This window comes from Apium graveolens, chromosome 6, assembly GCF_009905375.1.
Source record: "Apium graveolens cultivar Ventura chromosome 6, ASM990537v1, whole genome shotgun sequence".
Lineage (NCBI taxonomy): Eukaryota > Viridiplantae > Streptophyta > Magnoliopsida > Apiales > Apiaceae > Apium > Apium graveolens.
Genome location: NC_133652.1, coordinates 52,743,131 through 52,764,034, shown reverse-complemented (window position 1 = coordinate 52,764,034; position 20,904 = coordinate 52,743,131). Strand labels below are relative to the sequence as shown.

At 34.5% G+C, this 20,904-nt stretch overlaps 1 protein-coding gene and 1 long non-coding RNA gene across 3 annotated transcripts; both read right to left on the bottom strand.

The window, feature by feature from the left end:
- Positions 1–1,905: 1,905 nt before the first annotated feature.
- Positions 1,906–6,318, bottom strand: LOC141667469 (BTB/POZ domain-containing protein At1g30440-like). Its single transcript, XM_074473976.1, has 4 exons — positions 5,656–6,318; positions 5,330–5,399; positions 3,488–4,714; positions 1,906–2,604 (listed from the first exon to the last, which is right to left on the bottom strand). The coding sequence occupies exons 1-4, from the start codon at positions 5,712–5,714 to the stop codon at positions 2,062–2,064; spliced, it is 1,899 nt and encodes a 632-aa protein (XP_074330077.1). The 5' UTR covers positions 5,715–6,318; the 3' UTR covers positions 1,906–2,061.
- Positions 6,319–13,435: 7,117 nt separating this feature from the next.
- Positions 13,436–18,632, bottom strand: LOC141667634 (uncharacterized). Of its 2 annotated transcripts, XR_012552705.1 has the most exons (7): positions 18,473–18,632; positions 16,314–17,880; positions 15,949–16,215; positions 15,683–15,791; positions 14,766–15,576; positions 13,771–13,845; positions 13,436–13,652 (listed from the first exon to the last, which is right to left on the bottom strand). It is a non-coding gene; the product is annotated as an uncharacterized LOC141667634 (long non-coding RNA). The 2 variants fall into 2 exon arrangements; XR_012552704.1 differs by having other exon boundaries at positions 14,766–15,791.
- Between the last annotated feature and the right edge of the window lie 2,272 nt (positions 18,633–20,904).

The following is a 20,904-nucleotide window of genomic DNA, read 5'->3' as shown; positions in this document are numbered from 1 at the left end:
GTAATTGTTTATGTTAACGGAGGAATTTGGTTGATAAATATTTGAGGTTCGCTGCCGAAATCAAGATCTGCTGCGGTGGTAGGTGATCGGAGAAATCACCGGAGTGCGTTGATTTGCGCTTAAGAAACGGCTGAGATTGCTAGGGTTTATGTTTTCCTTCTCAGAGCTCTCAAACATGTGCCCTCATAATATGCCTACGTACCTCCTTTTATAAAGGATCAAGACAGACGTAGTTCTTGGGGAACAAGAAACCTAGATGGACTTGGCATCTCATTCTGTGGCCCAATAGGAGTTGTCGAACCAACTTCCTATTATAACTCGAACATTGATTGGCTTTAGGAGTGCCCAACGATGAGGCCTAGTCACAAAGGCTCAAGGTTCGTTTACGACTTCGGGACATCACGGACAAGGAAACTCCTCAGATGAAAGATATCCCCATCCGCTACCGCTACTTTTGTCGATCGTAAACGCAGGTATAGTCATGACTTACCGCAAATGCCAAAGCGCATCATTGATCCCCGATGAGGATAACCCACCAGACTGCAGGACAAGTGATCCCAAGCGTAAAAATGCAAAGTGCGAGATAACCCTTGAGTCTACCGTCGAGGACAACCCGCCAAATACGAAGACAGGGCTCTCAAAGCACACATTAGATGTTTACGACCGTTCCCCTACGAGGATAACCCACAAGACTACAGAACAACGTATTCGACATGTTTTCTGGGACGAAGGGCTCCCGGAGGGCCCTTTTGCTTCACGGGGTGCGCCCTGTGAAGGGTTGGAGCCTTCCGGAGTGCTCCTGAGAGGCCCTCTGAGGACTCTCTTCCTTCTTTGTACGATTCTAATGCTTTGTTCACTTCCCAGTTTAGTTGTGGGAGCAACCTCCTCGCTAAGTCTTTCTTGTCATCTCACTAATATTGCAGAGCGGCCACTCCATGCGGCTATATAGCACGGGGCGAGCTCTATAAGGGTCTGGGGACATTATCCCGAGGCCGAGTCGTCCTTCATTTATTGATTGTTGATCATCTTCCGTAAGTTCCTTATTTATACTTGTTCTTTGTCGTCGTCTTCTACTATAGCGATCGTTGTGGTACCGTCATCGTTGCGGTCGTCGCAAACTTGCTCCACCCTGGTCGTCGGAATCCTCCGTCGTAATGGTAATCGTAAACCTCCGCATATAACTTCACCAATCGTCATAGTAACTTCTCGTCGTCAATAGTCGTCGTAATCGACTCACATATAGGGAGCGCCTTAGTCGTCAGCGTCCTTCGTAAAGGGAGCGCCCTAGTCGTAAGTGTCCTCCGTAAAGAGAGCGCCCTAGTCATAAGCGTCCTCCTTATAGGGAGCGCACTAGTCGTAAGCGTCCTCCGTATAGGGAGCGCCCTACTCGTAAGCGTCCTCCGTAAAGGGAGCGCCCTATAGGGTGCGACCTAGGCTCGTCTCCGGAGCTCGTCCTCTTCCGCGAGCGATCTCCGGAGCTTGTCTGTCCTCTTCCGCGGAAGCGATCCGACCCATTTCCTTAAAAATCCGATAAAATACTCATAGCGATTTTGTGGTATAACCATTATTCTAAAAATCCCCGATTTTTTTAAAAAAAATCCCCGATTAATCCTTAAAAAATATTTGTCCGATCTATTTTTTGAAATCTGATTAATATTTATAAATTATTTTTGAATTATATATTTCATAATAAATAAGGTAAATATATTAAATATTATTAAAATATTTAAATATATCCGATTTTTGTTCCGATTAATCCCCGATTTTCCGATTAGGGTAATCGATAACTAAATCGATCGGTACCGATTACCGATTTTTACAACCATGGATGTAACAGTTTATATTAATTTTTTCTTTTTAATAACATATATTATAAGTTTTCAAACTTACAAAAACACAATAGAGTGCGAGGATAAATTTAAACAGTACGTGAATCATAAAAAGTTTTAAATTGCAAATATCAGGAACTATATGGCCATCATTTGTTGTCAAATATGATTGGCATGCAACTTTCATCATACAAGATTAAAAACAAAATGTGAATAATGAATATTTATCCATCTAATAATGATTGGTTTTGTTGTACTTCCCAAACTTGTCTTCGGTCTTGTCAAACTTCCCCCCTTCATGCTTCTGTTTGCTAATAGCACCCTCCTTAGCACTGCACATCTGAGACTTCATCGTGAAGCCCAACTTCTTTGATATGCTTCCCCAGGTGCTAGTTCCCTTACCCATGCCTAATTTCGCAATCTCGTGCCTCATATTCGAACACTCTTTCTCAAGCTCGGAAACATGCATCCTCATACTGTCCATTCCCAGTTTTAGCACTTGATTCTCTCTCACAGCTGTGTCCCAACCTCCGTCACTAGATGCAAGCAGATCACTTACTATCTGTGGGGACCCATCAATATTGTTTGAGACGAGAAAGCTACCGGCTACCGAAGTCCTAAGTTGGAGTTGCTCAAAGAAGAGGACTTGGACTATGATTCTTAGTGGCAACCTCTCATTCAGGGCAGCATGAGTGCAAGCTTCCAAGGAAAGTTTCTGGCAGTCAATAAGCATGCACAAGTTTTCTTTATCGGCATCTGCCAACCATGAGTGTGACTGCAGTTTGAAAACAATGACAAACTGGGTGAGTCGAGAACAAACAAGACAGTAGCCGCTGCATGCACAATATGCACCTCATTCGTGATTAAATTTCATTTGTTGGAGAATTTTATTAGTTATCTGTTAATCCACAGAGTAACTATTTGACACTACCATGTAGAGTTCCAGACTTGTCCAATGTAAGCAGATAGAACATATTATTACCTAATTACTTGTCAATTTTTAAAGCTATTAAACTTTAGTCCACTTCTTTGTTCTTAATGAGTAGTACTCAGAATGAAAAGGCCGACATTTGTTCCAAATGAGTGATTTTCCAAATGAAAAGGTAGACTGTAGTTACTTGGTGAAAATAAAAATGAGTGTCATGAAATTGGCCACTAAAAATATTTTGCAAGACATACCCCCATCAAACCAGATGATCTAAGTTGAAGCTACTATTGTCAATGAATGCCATGGTTCTGAAACATTGAAAAACACTTGATGAATTTGTGCACACATACTTGGGATTAAATGTCTCACACGACTCAGGCCCCGAGTATTGACATTGTCAGAAACAAACCCGAAAATAACAAAAAAAATGATTAATCTGAATATCACTCGTTATACTCATTCATTAAAAATAAATCCCCTAAGCTTTTGTATTCATTTCTTGTACCACATTTCAGTAAGTTTTGTAACAGCATGATATGAACAAGTTTAGAAACACAGAATGAAAACCGAAATTTCCACCCCTTCTATATCTGTCTACTATTTTGGTCAAGTAGCTGCTGGTTTCTAGTCTTCTGATATACGGTAGGTTCCAGGTCCAGGGTAGCATGAAAGCCCAAGACATATATATTTATGACCTAAAGCCTAAAAGTAGAGCCATTAGAAACTTTACCTTCAGATAAATGTCAATTGCCCGATAAAGACCATCATCCAAAGGTCTGGCATAATCAGGAACTGCAGCAGCAAGAGACTTAAATTTTGCAAGCTTCAAATTATTATCAGGGGCAACCTCAGCCAGGTATCCATCAATGAGCTTCGCTGCCGTTGTGATCGACATCAATGATGGACTACCGATCAAGTGAACATCATCAACTGAACCTGGGGACGCTCCACCAGTGACTTGATTCTCCGCTAAGAAGTGCTCAAGAATTCTGTGCACACATTCAACATTATACAACGTCTCCATGGTATAAGAAAAGTTGGGCATCAAAAGATCTTCCAGTGTCGCCTGATCAAGCTGCATCCCTATTCTTCGTTCCAAGTTTGATATGCAAGTGGGGCTGGCCCGAAGAATCATGGCTGTTCGAAGTAAGCCAAAGAGGATTTTGGTTGAGATCAATCCCTTCTGCGTGGGTAATAAATGATCAAGTTCCTCAAGTAAAAGCTTTTGATCTTCATCAGATAGTATAGATCCTGAACTTACTGATCCAATATGGCTGTTAGAATCATCAGTGCTCTGACGCCGATTAAGGCCAGGCAGGTACTTCTTTGCATAAGAAGTGAGTGAGCCCACTATTATCTCCTGCTTGATGCCACGAGACTCCATTGCAGAAATCAACCTCTTGTACAGAGGTAAACGTAAATTTGATATTTCTTCATACCACCAATCTGAACTTGCTGTTTTCAACCTTGCCCCTGTTTTTATCCCATTCCACAGGACACTTCCACCAGGACTTTGCAAAGGCCTACTATCTTCCGCAGCGGGCCAACCAAACAGATTCGGGTCAGTACTTGCTTTATTTGCCAACGATTCAATTAAACGTGTGGTAGTAGAAAACACTTCTTCAGCATGGGAGAGAACACCATCACACTCTTGGAGTGCTCTTAACGAGTCTTGCCAATTTTGCAAGACTACCTTGTCTAAAAAAATTTCAGTTTGCGAAACTAGATTTCCTTCCCCATAATCTTCAGTCATTTCGAGTTGCTCAGCAGCGATTTGAAGGTAGACTACACTTGCTGCATTAAGTTCAAATTTCACTCTGTAACAGAACTTAGCAACAAGTTCAAAAGTTTTTGCTCCACCAAGGATGTCAGGAAGGTTAATGACACATCCATCTTCTTCTCCAGACGCTTCAGCAATTAACTTTTCCATCACCCCACTTCTGGAAAGCAGTGGAAACTGCATTAAAAAAGAAAAGAAAACTTTTAAGGATCATATTTTATGCATTCATTCTATTTAAAACTCCTCATTCTCTAAACCTTCGATTACTCTTTCATTCATGAATATGGTTATGTTTAGTGCATCCTTGAAATATAAAACACATATCATTTTACATAGAAATTTTTCTATTGAATGCAGATCAGTGTTCTAAAAATCTTCGAAATGGTTATTAATCGTATTACTAAATACTAGAAGGGGTACTATATTAATTTAAATTTAACATAGACCAGTCTTTTCCTAAAAGCCTGTGATAAATTTAAATAGTATGTAAAAAATAAATTAAATCTGAAAAAGATAACAACTAAAGTAGTATTTCTTTTATGACATTAAATATAAAAGACTTAAAACTTATTGACCAACCAAATATAGGACTACATTAAAATGTATAATTAACATTAAACAAAATCCAATTATTCTAATTAATCTCTGAGAAGGAGCATCAGTTAAAAGGTCATTCCACCAATCGGACTCGCTTAGCGATTTTTTGAACATTTGCAAGGTAAAAACTACAAGCAATAAGGTAAGGATAAACCACTAATCTGAAACATTTTAAAATGAAATAATATATTTTACCTTGTGGAGATGAAATGACATGCCATCAACTTGTACAATGATATCACTTGGAAGGCCAGTTGTGCAGAACCTGTGGTTATTTTCACAAACCAAAAAATTAAAACAAGTTAATTAACCAGTGTTCAACATTTTCAGGTGGAAGTGAAGATGTCAAATATAAAATTGATATTAATTACTCAGTCTCCTGCTTCACCTCTAACATTGCACAGAGAAGCAGATATGAAATGAGGATCACAGAGTACATATAAAATTTTTAAGTGTAACAGGCAGCAAAAGTATGAATAGTGTAATCAATAAGAACAAGTTCAAAAGATGAGAAAACATACCAAGCCTGGCCTTTTCTTTGAAATGCATTTGCTTTAGACCCCAACTTGATAGAAGACATTGTATTATCACTCAATTCAACAAAAATGCCAAGAGAAAACCCAAAACTAATCCTAATTTTAGAGTAAACCACCAGTTAGTTGCTATCAAACTAGCCCAGTACAAAACTCAAACTAGTTCCTACACAAAAAATGTGAATCTACAGTTTGATACCCTGAAAAACCTTATCCTTTTCTTGCTTTAAAACTCTAAAAATCAACAAAACCCCACTTCATAAAACCTCAATTCTTGAGCAAAAAAGTAACATATCCACCAAGATTCAAGTAAAAACACATAAAGATGCAATCTTTAGTCCCTAAAACACACTCCAAGAACTTACCCATTTCAAATATTCCACATTTACTAAGAAAAAACAAGCACATTACAAAAACTAACTAGAATTTAGGTCTATAAACCACTCTCCAGGACCACCCAAAAAGTTTCAAAATTTAACACACTTTAAATGTAAAGCGAGATAAACACATTGTGTAATAATTCATCATCATAAGGATGCAATGTCAAGATAAGAAGCTAGGGGAAACAAAAGAGCATGTGTAATTAATGGACACACGCTTGTACAGTGGTGGGAGTTATTATCTATCTAGGGCTTCAGAGGATGTGCAATGTTAGTCCCATTTTAAACTATCCCACCTGCAATTTCTTGCCATGTCAGCACTCAAACGGGTCTGTGAAAAAAATGGCCAATCTGATGCAGTGGAAGCCCACTTCCCACTATGTTTTCTATTCTTATTATAATGTATAGCAAACATAAACATTCTAGAGTTTATTTATTTAAATTAAAAATCTAATATTAATCAATTATAATGAATAAAAATATTAAAAATTTATTAAAATAAAAACATGTCCCTTAATTAAAATGCATCATATTATTAGAAAAACATGAAATAGAAATTAGCACACGAGAAAATATTAAAATTTAAACATTACAATATTGAAAAACTTAACGGTTATTGTGAAACTGCGAGATATGCTCAACCAAGTCATTTTGTAGCTGACGATGTGCCCGTTTATCACGCATCTGTATGCTGTTTTGAATATACGTTTCATACGGAACAAAAGGTTCTTCTCCTAAGTTTGGTTGCGACAAGCCATTTGTTGCATCATCATAAATTGGTAAGGGACCAAATTGAGTAGCGTATGTGTCCCTCTCGTCTTCAACAATCATATTATGTATTATGATGCATGCTCTCATAATTCTTCCGAGATCTGCTTTGTCCCAAAATCGTGCTGGACCACGTACAATTGCGAAACGGGCTTGTAACACACCAAATGCTCGTTCGACGTCTTTTCTCTGACTTTCTTGATATTTTGAAAATAATTTTCTCTTTTCATTTTGTGGACGTGGTATCGTTTTAACGAATGTTGTCCATTCGGGATAGATTCCATCCGTTAAATAATATCCCGTATTATAATTATTTCCATTGATTGTATAGTTTACCTCAGGAGCACGACCTTGCAGCACCTCATCAAAGACTGGTGATCGATCTAAAACATTTATGTCATTATTTGATCCAGTAACTCCGAAAAATGCATGCCATATCCATAGATCAGATGAAGCAACCGCTTCCAGTACAATTGTTGCAACCCCTTTGTGACCATTCATGAACATGCCCTTCCATGCTTTAGGACAATTCTTCCATTGCCAGTGCATGCAATCAATACTACCCATCATACCAGGAAAGCCACGAGCCTCACCCATCTGTAATAGACGTTGTACGTCATTAGAGTTTGGTGTTCGTAGATACTCACCTTCAAATATCGTAATTACACCAGAAACAAATCTTTTCAAGCATTCGATTGCAGTAGTCTCTCCAATACGAACATAATCATCAACAGCGTCAGCAGATATTCCGTATGCCAACATACGAATTGCTGCAGTACATTTTTGTAAAGGTGATAGACCTTTTCTTCCCACTGCATCGATTCTTTGTTGAAAGTATGGATCAAAATTTGAAAGAGCATCCACAATACGAAGAAAGACATGTCTTCCCATACGAAATCGTCGTCGAAATATCTGTTCAGGATAAACAGGATTTGGTGAAAAATAATCTTTCTCTAGACGTTGATGGCCTGCTTCACGATCTCTGTATATATTTCTTCGAGGCATGGATGTTGAGCTCTGTCCATATAATTGATGAAAGAGTTCGAGACGACGATTGTCTTCAGTATCATCGAAGCAGAACTCTTCAATGAATTCATCAGTTAGACTTTTAAGAGTGGGTGTTTGATCCATATGAAAGTGAATTGGAAGAGCAAGTATTGCTAGTTTATATAGAAGATTAAAACGAATATATTCCAACGGCTAGTTCACAAATGAAACAAGACAAACACTAGCTTCCAACGGCTAGTTTACAAATGAAACAAGACAAACACTAGCTTCCAACGGCTAGTTTACAAATGAAAGAAGACAAACACTAGCTTCCAACGGCTAGTTTACAAATGAAAGAAGACAAACACTAGTTTCTTGCCATAATCTTCTCAAGCATTTTTGAGTGAATGGATCAATAAATACATTCAACCATGCACTTATTAAGAGTTTATCTTCAACCCACTTCCACTGACCAAGTGTTTCTCGTACATCTTCAGTTTCCTCGCAATCATCATTTAAATCAATAATATTTGTGTTACCAAAGGCTGGCACTTGCGAATGTGGTGAATTTTGGATATTGGTAGGTGCTTGTTGGGTTTCAAATTGTGGATTTAAAAATGGTGGAAATGGATATTGATATGGAGAATTTTGAGGATATGGAAACGGAAATTGAGAATTTTGAGAATTTGAAAATTGGTATTGAGAATTTGGAGGTTGAGAATTAAAATTAATATTTTGTGTGTTGGGAAAATAAGGATTTGGATATGTATATGGAAATTGAGGGTTTGAATTTTGAGAATTTGAAGATGGGGGATTATTTGGATTCATTTTTTTGGCTAAAAAAATTGAATATTTTTTGAAGCTAGAAGTAAAGATTATGAAAAATAGGGTGTGAGAATTATGTATTTATAGTAGAAAAATATTACCGTTAATCAGTTTACGTTACAAATATTAACGTTGATAGCAACGGCCATAAAATAAAATAAGTGAATCTTACATTTCAATCACTTTTGTCATAAAACTGCTGTTGAGTCAGATTAAAAAACAAAAAAGAAAGTAATCGGGACGAGCCCACCGCCGTGGGACTCTCCCATTTCATATGCAGCCATACAGTGGTACTGGAGTCCCACTTGAGGGAAGAGACCCACTTCGCGTGTCCCAATACATCAACCGGGACCGCGTTGTGGATGGTCTCAAAAATAGACACACTCATTACTTTTCAGAAAGACCCAGTTCGTGCAGATATTCGAGTACACTGTTTTTACTTTTTACTCGAGAAATCTGTACTATATATACTAGTACTAGTACAATGAATTTGGTATGTATTTTTTTGGTTGGTTTGGTTATCCCGTTTATAATTGTCGGATCTTTTTAATCAAGTGTTTACGACCGTTGGACTCAAATATTAAAAGAATATACAATACTCAAGCTCCAGGTTCGAATCCCGCCAAAAACAAATATTTATATTATTATTTATACACTACCAAAACTCCTAAATTCGAACCTCACCAACCACAATATTTATATTATTATTTATACAGTACTAAAACTCACATGTTCGAATCCCACCAATAGCAAATATTTATATTATTATTTATAAATAATCCAAGTTCGAATCCCACCAATAGCAAATATTTATATTATTATTTATAAACAACATTCATGTTCGAATTCTACCAACAACAAATATTTATATTATTATTTATTAATATACAAATAAGATAATGATCAAAAAAAATTATTATAATTTTAAATATTATAAAAATATTAATAAAGACCCGTGCGATTGTAAAACTAGTTACTATAAAACTAGTAATATAGCCCGTGCTTCGCACACGGTAATTTTTAGTAAAAATTCTGCATTCAAATTAATTAAGTATTTTCATTTTGAAAATTTTGTGTATAAAATAAATATAAAAATTAATATAGAAACAGTACTAACGCTGTAATAACTACATGTGCAACTGTATATTCTATAATTCTGAAAAATATTATGTAAAATCCAAAATACAACAAAAAACAAATCTTAAATATAAAATATTATATTATTTTATTACTATTTAAATGATTAGATATGATATAATGGTATAACAGTAGATAAAACCGGATTAGATATTCTACCTATATATATAGCTGTAATTCAATTTCACATCACTATATTTTTCAATATTTATATATTTGTTGCAACCATATTACATCTAACTATCCATCATAAAAGTTAATATTGCAAAAATCTCGGAAGTAACAATATATATGTATTAGTGGGTGAATATAATTAGGTTCAATCCAAACACTCCTTTATCAAACCATTACCATATTAGGTTTCTAATGATATAACTAAATCCGGAGGCAGAGAAAACGTCATTCACGAATTAATGAATTTGTACCTATCTATCAATGGAGGTTAGTTTTTGAACCACAAACTCTGTAAAAGATTATATATATATATATATATTGTGAATTAACTAAAATGTGTCTCTTTTAATTTTTTTATTGATGTGGCATGCAAATATGAATGTATAGTTGATTTACTGTGGTTCTTTAACATATAATGGTACATTTAGTTTATGTATGTAAGAAACTAATTGGGTTTACCGTACATAATGCACTTAGCAATATGTATTGAGCTAACCTTTTTTATGTTAGGACTTGATGCAGTTTTTTTTAAATTCTAAACTAAATATAAAATTATTTTAAGACTTAAAATATACTTGAATTTGAAGGACTTGTCAAGGAAAATGTAGTAATTATTGTGCAAAATTCTATCACCGTGTCATCATATATACGATTCGTGTCTAAATAATATGTGTTGAGTAACCAGCTCATCTAAAACCTTAAGCTATGAGAGGAAGGCCCCAATAGGATCATATATTTAACACTCCCCCTCACTCGAAAGCCCATTTATGGGTCGAAGAGTGGAACACCGGCGTCCATCTTTGGAGCATAATTGCCTTTAGTGTCCATAATAAATTGTGAGAATATTGGGGATGGCTAGAAATCGAACCTTAGTCCTCCCGCTAGCCTAAGCTCTGATACCATGTTGAGTAATCAGCTCATCTAAAACCTTAAGGTGTTAGAGGAAGGCCCCAATAGGATCATATATTTAACAATATGAAGCATGAAGTTCAAAATACATGACTTACAAAGATATTTCGTGTCTTCTTTCATTGTAGCAATGAGTGAAAGATGCAAGTTAGAGAACAGAGGTTAAAGATGAATATGAATTTTCTGTTTTTTCTATGGTTAGTAAAGCTACGGGTCAAGCATTGAAGCATTCGGATGGAGCCCACAAAACCTGTATGTTTATTAATTCTTTGTGTTTCTTCATATCATTTGTTATAATGAGGTGAATATGATATAATATAGTGATGGCCTTATTTGTAGTATAATTGATTTGCTTTTTATATTTCTAAAGATACTTGTCTACGAAAATGAATTCTTGAGTTTTGCTATAATATGAAAAGAAAGTTAAAATGCCACAGTGATCGTTTGTAGTTATAGATTGTGGCATGAAATATCAGTAGTTTGATAAAATGAGAAGGAAACTCATTTTATATTTGTATAAAGTTATAAGTTTTTATTTGATTTTTAAATATTATGGAGGATTAACAGAAAAAATGAAAGCTTAAATAAACATTTGGTTTTTAAATTGGTTCGGTCACTTTCTCGTAGTTTCATCAAGATATCTAGGTTACTCTTCTCGAGTTCTTAATCCATAAGGGAGACTACTGCTAACTCTTTAAACTAACTGATATATTAGGCATATACTGGGGACTTGTTAGGTCATTAAGTGCTCTTTTATTTTGAAGCTTCTTTCACGAATATCAGTTCTGCAATTATATTGGTAATTTTTATCTTTTCTTTTTTCTTTTTCGGGATACGGAAATGGGGGGTTTGGGTGTTGGGGGTGGTATAACAATAATGTGTTACCCGTTGACTGATTAAAAACTCTTATGATGATTAATAACTAATTTTAAACATAATCTTCAGTTTTGATATTCATTTATTTTTTATTATAATTTTTTCCATTGTTCCTCTTGTAATACATTGAGAATTGAAGTTTAAGATAGCTAATCTTGAAGTATAAGAGTCACTGTGAATGATATGTGATTGTAGTGTTAATGACCAGGAAATGTAATATCATTCGCTTATTCTTAATAAATTATCAAAAAATAAATAGTTCTTTGATAACTAACCAGAAACTATATTGTAGGCACGAAATATGTTCAACAGAAAATGGTAAGTTATCAAAAGAGGTCGTATGAGAAAAATGGGAAGCTTTCTGCTATTCAATGCATCTCATATGTTTGGACATTTGTAAGATTATTTATTTTTTACCTGCAATAAAAAAAATTGGTAGTTTGTGCACATCAATGTTTTAATTGACAACATTCTGTATACATGTTACAGATAGTTCCTCCCTCGTTCACTTGGGATTTTGAAAGCCAAATTCCATCAGAAATATTTATAATGTGTGACCGTGCGATTTGGAAGGCTAATATAATCCTAAAATGAGCCTAATTAATGCATTGGGTTTGTTCATGAGGTACTATTGCGTTAAAATGTACAGCACATTTCAAAATTTCTACTATAGGGATGACTGGTTTGAAGTAAGAATCTTTATAAGGGGTGTTTATTATGACTAAAGAAACTGAAGAATGGAAGTCAGAAGAGTTTATAGTTGGATGGTCAACTATGTATTTTGAGAATTCTAGAATGCCAATCTAAAAATTTATGCGAAAATAAGACATTTTATTTCATATTAATTAAGAAGCAGGATGATGTAATCTCTTTTGTTATGACTTATGACAGTTTGTACGCCACTTGACTAAAATTATGAAGACTATTCGTATTAATGACTTTTGAATTGTGTTTACGTATTGATGAAATCAGTTTTGAATTATATTTATACTGCTCCTTCCATAGTGTGATATTTGGAATGTACTGCTTTATCAATCATTCGATTTGGTCATCTTAGGAACACTGCACCGAGTATAAAGTATAATACAAAGGACATATTTAGAATCAGTACTATACCTGATTTAATGTTATGTATTCATCATCTATGTATTCATCATCAACAGTTGAAATTTTTTAAAAACAGCGCTCACATATACGGTGCAGATTGATTTGAGATCATTGTAATATATGAATTGTTCACCAAAAAAAACTTATCATCTAAGCAAATTATTTGCCATTTCTTAACAGTCATCAAAGATACCCTTACTACATATGGTGCTTGTATAGTAATTTTGTTTTTTTTACTTCACTATCCATCACTAACTATATTTTAATCTCTATCTATTTTGTACCATGGAATCTCATTTTTAAACCCCACTATATATATTTATATATGAACTTTTTAACGGTTAAAAGTAAAATTAATTGGCTATTATATATGTCATCACTTTACATATACAACTCAAGAAAAAAGGGATACAATTTAGTTTTTATTTTTGTGCTTGTATTCTACATACTCCAAATTTGATGTAAACATGATAATCAAATTACTTGTTTAAAAAAGTAAAAGAATAACATCAAGTATTTCTTCCAAAATCCATGAACGAACACACTTTAACAAAATTCTAAAGTATAGTATTACAAACAATCAGAAATTTAATAATGCAATGCCATTATACTTGATAAAATATAATTAAAGCATCTGAAAGTCAAAAGTATCAATGCAACAACGTAAATTGGGAAATTATGAATCTAAAAAAGCTGGAAACATAATATTTCAAATCATGTGATATGACTAAAAGAACGAAATAATGCATATGTCGTTCTTGGTCTCTGCTTCCCCAGCTATGCAAATCCCAAAACCAAGGGGACAGGTGCCATCTACTTTTCCTGCATGACAAAAACATATATGAAAATAGTTACAACAACATCAAAAGAGAGATGTATAACAACAATCTGGAAATTTATTATACACTCATAAACGTTTATAAGAAGGCCAAAAACTTACCACTTTTATCTTCTTACTGGTTGACTTAGCAGAGCTTTGAGTAAATCCAGAGTCGGGTATTTCGACCAAATCAGTCTGAGAAAATAAGAATATAGAAATACAATCATAAATGTTGAATACTAAAAAAGACTTTACAAAGTATATGGTACACAATAAATCACTAATTGCGATAAAAAAGGTAAGTCATACATCTCCAAATTAGAGATTTCATTAGTCCCGAGTTTGTAGATATAGAAGAAGTTGCAACATCAGAGTCATATGCATCAACAGCATAAAAACGATACTGTTAAGTAGGATGCAAAATTTATTGCTAAAATCTGCTCAAAAAATGCAGCATAATTCTGCAGAAAAATGCAACATAAATCTGCAGAAAAAATGCAGCGAAAACTGCAAAAACTGGTGCAATAAAATGCAAAATTTGATGCTGAAATATGGAGGTATAGGCTGCAGAAATCTGTTCTTAAAAGTGCTTCAAAATTTTGTATTAAATTAGCAAATTGTCCTTAGTTTCCATGTAAAATATCATAGATAATGCATAAATACAATTATATGTGTAGATACTTTTAGTGACACGTAAAAACTCTAATGGAGAAGGCGATTTACTCCATGAATATCATGGAAATGTGCATTTAGCCCATTATTAGACATAAAGGTGTATCTAATCCTAAGCCTAAATCAAAGAGGTGTAACGGCTGTGATGCTATCATATTTTGATAGAATTGACGTTGTATAATATATATTAAAAATAGAGAAAAAAAAATCTATCTTGTATTAACAAATTCGAATTTTTTAAGAGGGAATTAGTGAAACAACTATGCAAATAAAATATTGAAGATGTGGACATGTGTGAATAAGAATATTAGTATAGTGTAAGTAGTTATTGAGTTTTTTAGCAGTTTAATAAATGAAATCAAGGACATCTCAGACTGAAAAAGCAAACACATGTGTAAGTGTATAAAACTTGCCAACATATCACTATTAATAAGAACACTAACCTGCTAATGTTATGTTCTGGATATCTGACTCACTGAGTTGCAGATTCATATTACCAGTTGATTTACGCATAGAGTACATCACATCATCTGCCATTGATTGCCAATGTTGTTGCCATAGCTTTAGAGGATCAGCAACTTGATTGTTGGACAGTATGAAAACAAACAATTGCCTCAACTGAAGTGGCATAGCATTGATGGCATTTTCAGACATGACAATGTGCCATTGTCTATCGTCCTTGAGAAGACCAAGAGGATCACATGCCTCTTATATGTATTATACATAATACCATTTACAGTTTTCAGGTTTCTAAACGAAGTGGCTCCTTTTTTATGCATCAATATCATTCACAATAAAAAAGTTTCACCGGAAGATGCATGAACATCAGATAAACGACCAAATACAGTGCCACGCTCGCGAATCTTCCACCTACACTCATTTCCCTTTCATGTGAAATTTTGCGGAAACTGATGGTACGTGAACTCCCTTGCATGTGGTATATTTTTATTTGCTTCAAACCATCCTTCAAGTTTACTAAATCTCTTCATAGCTTTATCAGCTACTGCTTTCAAATTATCATGTTATTAAAATGACACATTTTTCTCACCTTCTAAATAAACTGGCATGCGCACTACAGCCGGAAAATGATTATGGATGTCAAACCCAAGTAGACGCCAAGCAGCCTCAGAAGCACAAATGTAACGTCCATCTAATTTTTTTTAATTTCATCAGTTTGCTTAGGTACGGAAGATGAAGAACTTGTTTCGCTGCCTTGCTATTTTTTCCTCAAAATCATAGTAGTTATGTCATGACCTTTCAAGCAATATTTGAAAAGGTACTTCAAAGATCTGGAGCTATTACAAACTTCTAAGTTTATATGACAGTGAAAACTGACTAATAAATCCTTGTTGTAAAGTACCACATATTGGTTATCCAGAAGCACACTTTTCTTCTTTACACACAATTCAAAACGCCGTATCCGATATACAGGAAACTCACAGTCGTCAAAATATGTGTGTGCGTTATACCTATAAAATAATTTAAAACACGTTATTTATAATCGAAATAAGATAAACACCATTAAATTACATTAAGTTACATTATAGAATACTGGAAAAGAATTAAATATATTCAGTTACATTAATTAAACGAATTAAAAATAATAAGATTTATAAAGGTTCTTACTTTTTAGGAAAATGGCGACCATATTTTCCTTTAATCATACATGGTGAGTATGAATAATCTTTGCCGCAAGGACCATGGATCATAGGAGTATGAACCAGATTGTAAGCAACAGATTGTAATCAACAGGATCAAAGTTAAAATCAGGAATTTCTGCGGAAATTAACTTATCAATGTGTTCTACATTTTGTAGACGCTCTCTCGGGTGCAACCATATGAGCATGTGACAATGGGGAAGATCGCGTTTCTGAATTTCAATCACATGCATAACTGCATAAAAATAAAGTAAAATGGTTTAAACTTGCATTTCAATATCCATCAAAATATTTAAAGTAAATAAACACTACAATTAAAAATTCATAGGATACCTCCAATGCATTTGCCAAAGTAATTCTTTTTCTTTATTAGCTCCAATAGTTGGTCAAGTTTTAACTTGAACATTCTTGCGATAACATCGGGTTTGTCTGACACATCCACACCAGGAAAGTACTCCATCTCAGGCCACTGAGTATTGCATGTCATTGTTAAAAAAAGAAAGGCTAAAGGCCAAAAATAACAAAAATAACAACTCTGCTGACAGGATTAACGAAATCTTAAAGAGGCGGTCAAAAATACCGACTGACTACGCTTTCCAAGAATGGGTAATAGAAAATAACGACCAACTACGCTTTCTGAGAAGGGGTAGTAGGAAATACGCTCATTCAGTATGGGTATTTGGGCTGAATTTTTTTTATTTAATTTATGTAAAGAAAAAATACGCTAGTTGTGTCTGGGTAATCAGGAGTACGCTATCTCAGTTAGGGTATCTACTTTGATTTTTTAATTTGTAGTTTCTAAATGCTAGATACGCTCATTCAGTATGGGTATTTGGGCTAACAATTTTTTATTTAATTTCCGTAAAGGTAAAATACGCTATCTGAATATGGGTAATATGGAGTACGCTTTCTCAGTCAGGGTATCTAGTTCACTATTTTTTATTTTAATTTTCTAAAGAATAGTTACGCTTTCTTGGTTGGGGTAATCTAAAATATGCTTACTCAGTCAGGGTATCTACTTGTTTGCTGAAGGATAGATACACTTTTTAAAAAAGAGTAACTTGACTGATTAAATTTTTAATGTATTTTAAAAAAGAGTAACTTGACCACTCGGAATAGGGGCAAAAGTAGGAAGCCGCGTCCATGCCCACAATTGAAGTAACAACAGGCATCCAGTAATTTCCTCTTTGCCTATCTTGCTAGACTTGCATAACTCCCTGTATAAGAATGCAAGGACACCCGCACCCCATGCTAATTTTTGGCACGAGCTAAGATCCTCAAGTAGTGGAAGAAACATACAATGAACTTGACATCCCTGATGGTCAGTGAAGAGTATACCACCAAGCAACTGCAATATATATGCTCTAGTGTATCTAAGGAGTTCATTCTCATCAGCATCATTCGTAAGAACTTTAGTCAGAGAATGAAGCCATGTCAACTTTAACCTAGCACCTTTTAAATTCTGTTCTCCAGGTGTTGCTCCAAACATATTTTTGACAAGGTCACTCCAACCACCTTCAGAATGTGTGTGACCAGTAACTGCGTTTCCATCAATCCGCAAGCCAAGAAGAATGCTAACATCTTGTAGGGTAATCGTGCACTCTCCAGTAGGTAGATGAAATGTATGTGTTTCAGGCCTCCAACGTTCAACCAAAGCAGTAATTAGACCCCGATCAATGATAATACCCGCAAGTCTTGCAACCCCATCAAACCTTAAATCTCTAAGAATCGGAACCATTCTCGGATGTAAAGCAGCCAATTTGGTACGAACTCGAGATCTCTGGGTATCCCCACCAGCATTCCAAACATGAGTGGATCTATGTTCAGCTTATAAATACAATACGGATTGATCTCTTGGTCCTGGTTTTAACTCGAAGTCAGAGTTTGTGTCATCCGAAACCTATTAAAAATACCCAATCCATCAAATGGCACAAAAAAAGAACTATTTAAAAGTCTTCATATATTTATAACAAATAGGTGAAATGTTCAATGTATTAGGGTGTATCTGAAATAATAAGCATTTTCTAAGTTGACCATATAACAATAGTGTTCTAAGAAAGGCCTAAATATTCACTATATGTTGTCAATAACTTTGTAACTAAATGAAAACCTTAACAACAACCTTTTATAGAAATCTGACTAAATTATCTAGGCCAGAGCTAAACGGTCCTCTATGCCATAACTAAGCACAATTCTGTTATATCATGTGAAGAGAGTATACATGATAACCAAATTGTCAAAACACAATATAAATGTGCAGAAATGATTAACTAATCAAAAAACATTGAGTGAATTAAAGAGTTAAAGCAATTTAACCAAAGAAGCTGAGAAAACACACAAGTTTTTAAGCATAAATTAAATATCAAAAGTAACGAACATCACTCCAAATTAGTCAATTAAACATAAATTAACATATAAAGAGTTTTATAGGCATGTATATATAACTATTCTAGAAAATTACTCTAAAACCCTAAAAAAGTAAGAATACATACATCATAATCAACTCGGATATGCATGATGTTGGAGAATATCAATCGTGGATAGATTCACTTGTCAAAATTAGCTAGTTGCAGGTTGAAATTGTAATATTTTCACTATAATATGGAAGAAGGAGGAGGATTATAATTAGGGAAAGTGACAGAGAAAGAGAAATCAAAGAGTGTTGTTGTCATCAATTTATATTTTAGAATTGGGTTATAAGGGGTTCGGGTCAAATAACAACTACGTGTTTCAAGTCAGCGTGGTTAGTTGGTATAAATGGCCAAGAGTACTGAAATTGTTATTTTAGTAAAATATGTGAAAAATGTTGTTATAATTGTCATTATTTCAAAAAGAAATGGATGCCCAATGGTGCGACAAATAGCTAGTGAATCTTTAAAATATTGATTCATGTATCTTTGCGAACCAGTGTGAGTTGCTGGAAGAATTACATTCTTGCCTTTTGTGGCAAGATTTGTATCACCTTTTGTAATGGAGTCACGAATAGATCTATACAAATCGGATCGTATAATATTCTGATGGCCTCAAATCCAGTCCAACCTATATTGTTCAACTACAGCAAAAGCATCCACTACAAACTGCTGCCATAGTTGTCCGCCAAGATGAAGATTCATTCATGTGATAATCAATACCGGTTAGTTAATAAATTGCTGATATATGTGATTATCACATGAATTAATAAAAGTACGTTATAATTGTTGGTAAATATGGTTAATATTGAAATAGATTGGTAACAGCTAACTAAAATATTTAGTTTTATTTTGGCAGTGGTTCCCAGAATAGTGTAGATTAAATATTAAAATAATAAGGAGTTTTTACGATATCCTTGGAAGAAATGCAGGAATTAATATGATTACCTTCGCCTGAAGTATCATTAACTTATATGCGTAGAACTCGCGCATCGTCACAATAGTTCTACGATGAGTCTCGTCTGGATGCTGATCATTAGTTGGCTCTTCATGCACTTTGTGCTTCTGATTTTGCAAAGATATATTAAGATGGAAACCATCATCTCCATATGGAAAAAGCAAAGGATACTGAAGTTGCATAAAATGTTTACATATTTCAAAAACTCTTTTCAGAAATCTTTGTTTGGTCTCTACTACGATGTCTCGAAAAGGACATGTATCATCACTATCTCCAACAATCAATGCAGCTATCTCATTTGAAGGTCCAACCTGGTTTTTTCTACCCGATGTTGATTTAGATGATACCAACAACAAACTAAATTCATCTATTACGAGAAGATTCAAGCGATCACATACATACCGAAAACCTTCATCTAGCTTATTATTTTCATCCAACATTGTCAAAAGTCCCTCCACTATTTCCTGGTCAAGAACATCAGAACCTGGAACTGCATTCATTCGATTCAGAATCTCGTTTTCTGTGTCATACACATAAAGTTGACAGAATTTGGCAGGCTGACCATCCTTAGGCCTTAGACTGCCTATTAAATGATAATTTTGACCATTAAGTTTAAAACAATAAGGTCCTCCCCCATAATTTATTCTACGATCTATTTTACCACCAATAGATGTAAACTGAAACAGAGAATTATATGTTCGAATGTGCTGCATAAAGTGCGAAGACTTTAACAAAGAAGCAAGATAAGGAGGATGAATTTTTTTAGGCGAAAGCTTGACCTGTCCATTTTTGCAGCATAAAGAGAAAGTTGTTGTGCTGTTTGGAAATGATTTATTGTTTCTTTCTTCATTCCACATTAATGCTTTACACTTCTGACCAATCTTGGATGGCAGACCAAGATCCATATAACCGGCCCAGAAATCTAAAAGATGGAAACAACTTGTTAGTAGAAATGTATAATTGTTAAACAAATATTTTATATACATAATGAGATAATTAAGTTAGTTTGTGACCAGTAGAATCATCTTCTTGATCACCATCACTGTCTATTAAGTACTCGCCTCGATGATGAGCATCGGTTACATCACAATCATCATCTAGAAGTAGAATAAAAATATTTGTTAGCTAGTGTGTATATTCATTGAAATATATAATTTTAAGGGAATAATTGATGACACTCATACCGAAAACGTATTGCTCATACTCTGGCATGTGTTCAGTTGGTTCATCCTCTGCATCGTTGAACGCTTGTAGCAGATTGTTAACAGCCGAGGAGGATGATCCTTCTGTATTTTTTTTAGGCCATCGTCATTTATTCCTGCTTACATTTAAATGATATTTTTTTAGGTATTCCAATATTTGACACAAATTAGAAACTAAATGACAATGATATATACATATCCTAATAACTTACTTGTAGAAGCTGGAAACCAAACTGAACAAATGATAAGAGAAAATTATCAGTATCCAAGCATATCTAGTACTTATGTACATCATAGAAATAATTTGTATAGAATGGGACTGGCCAATAGTACTAGGCCTTTTGACACCACATTTA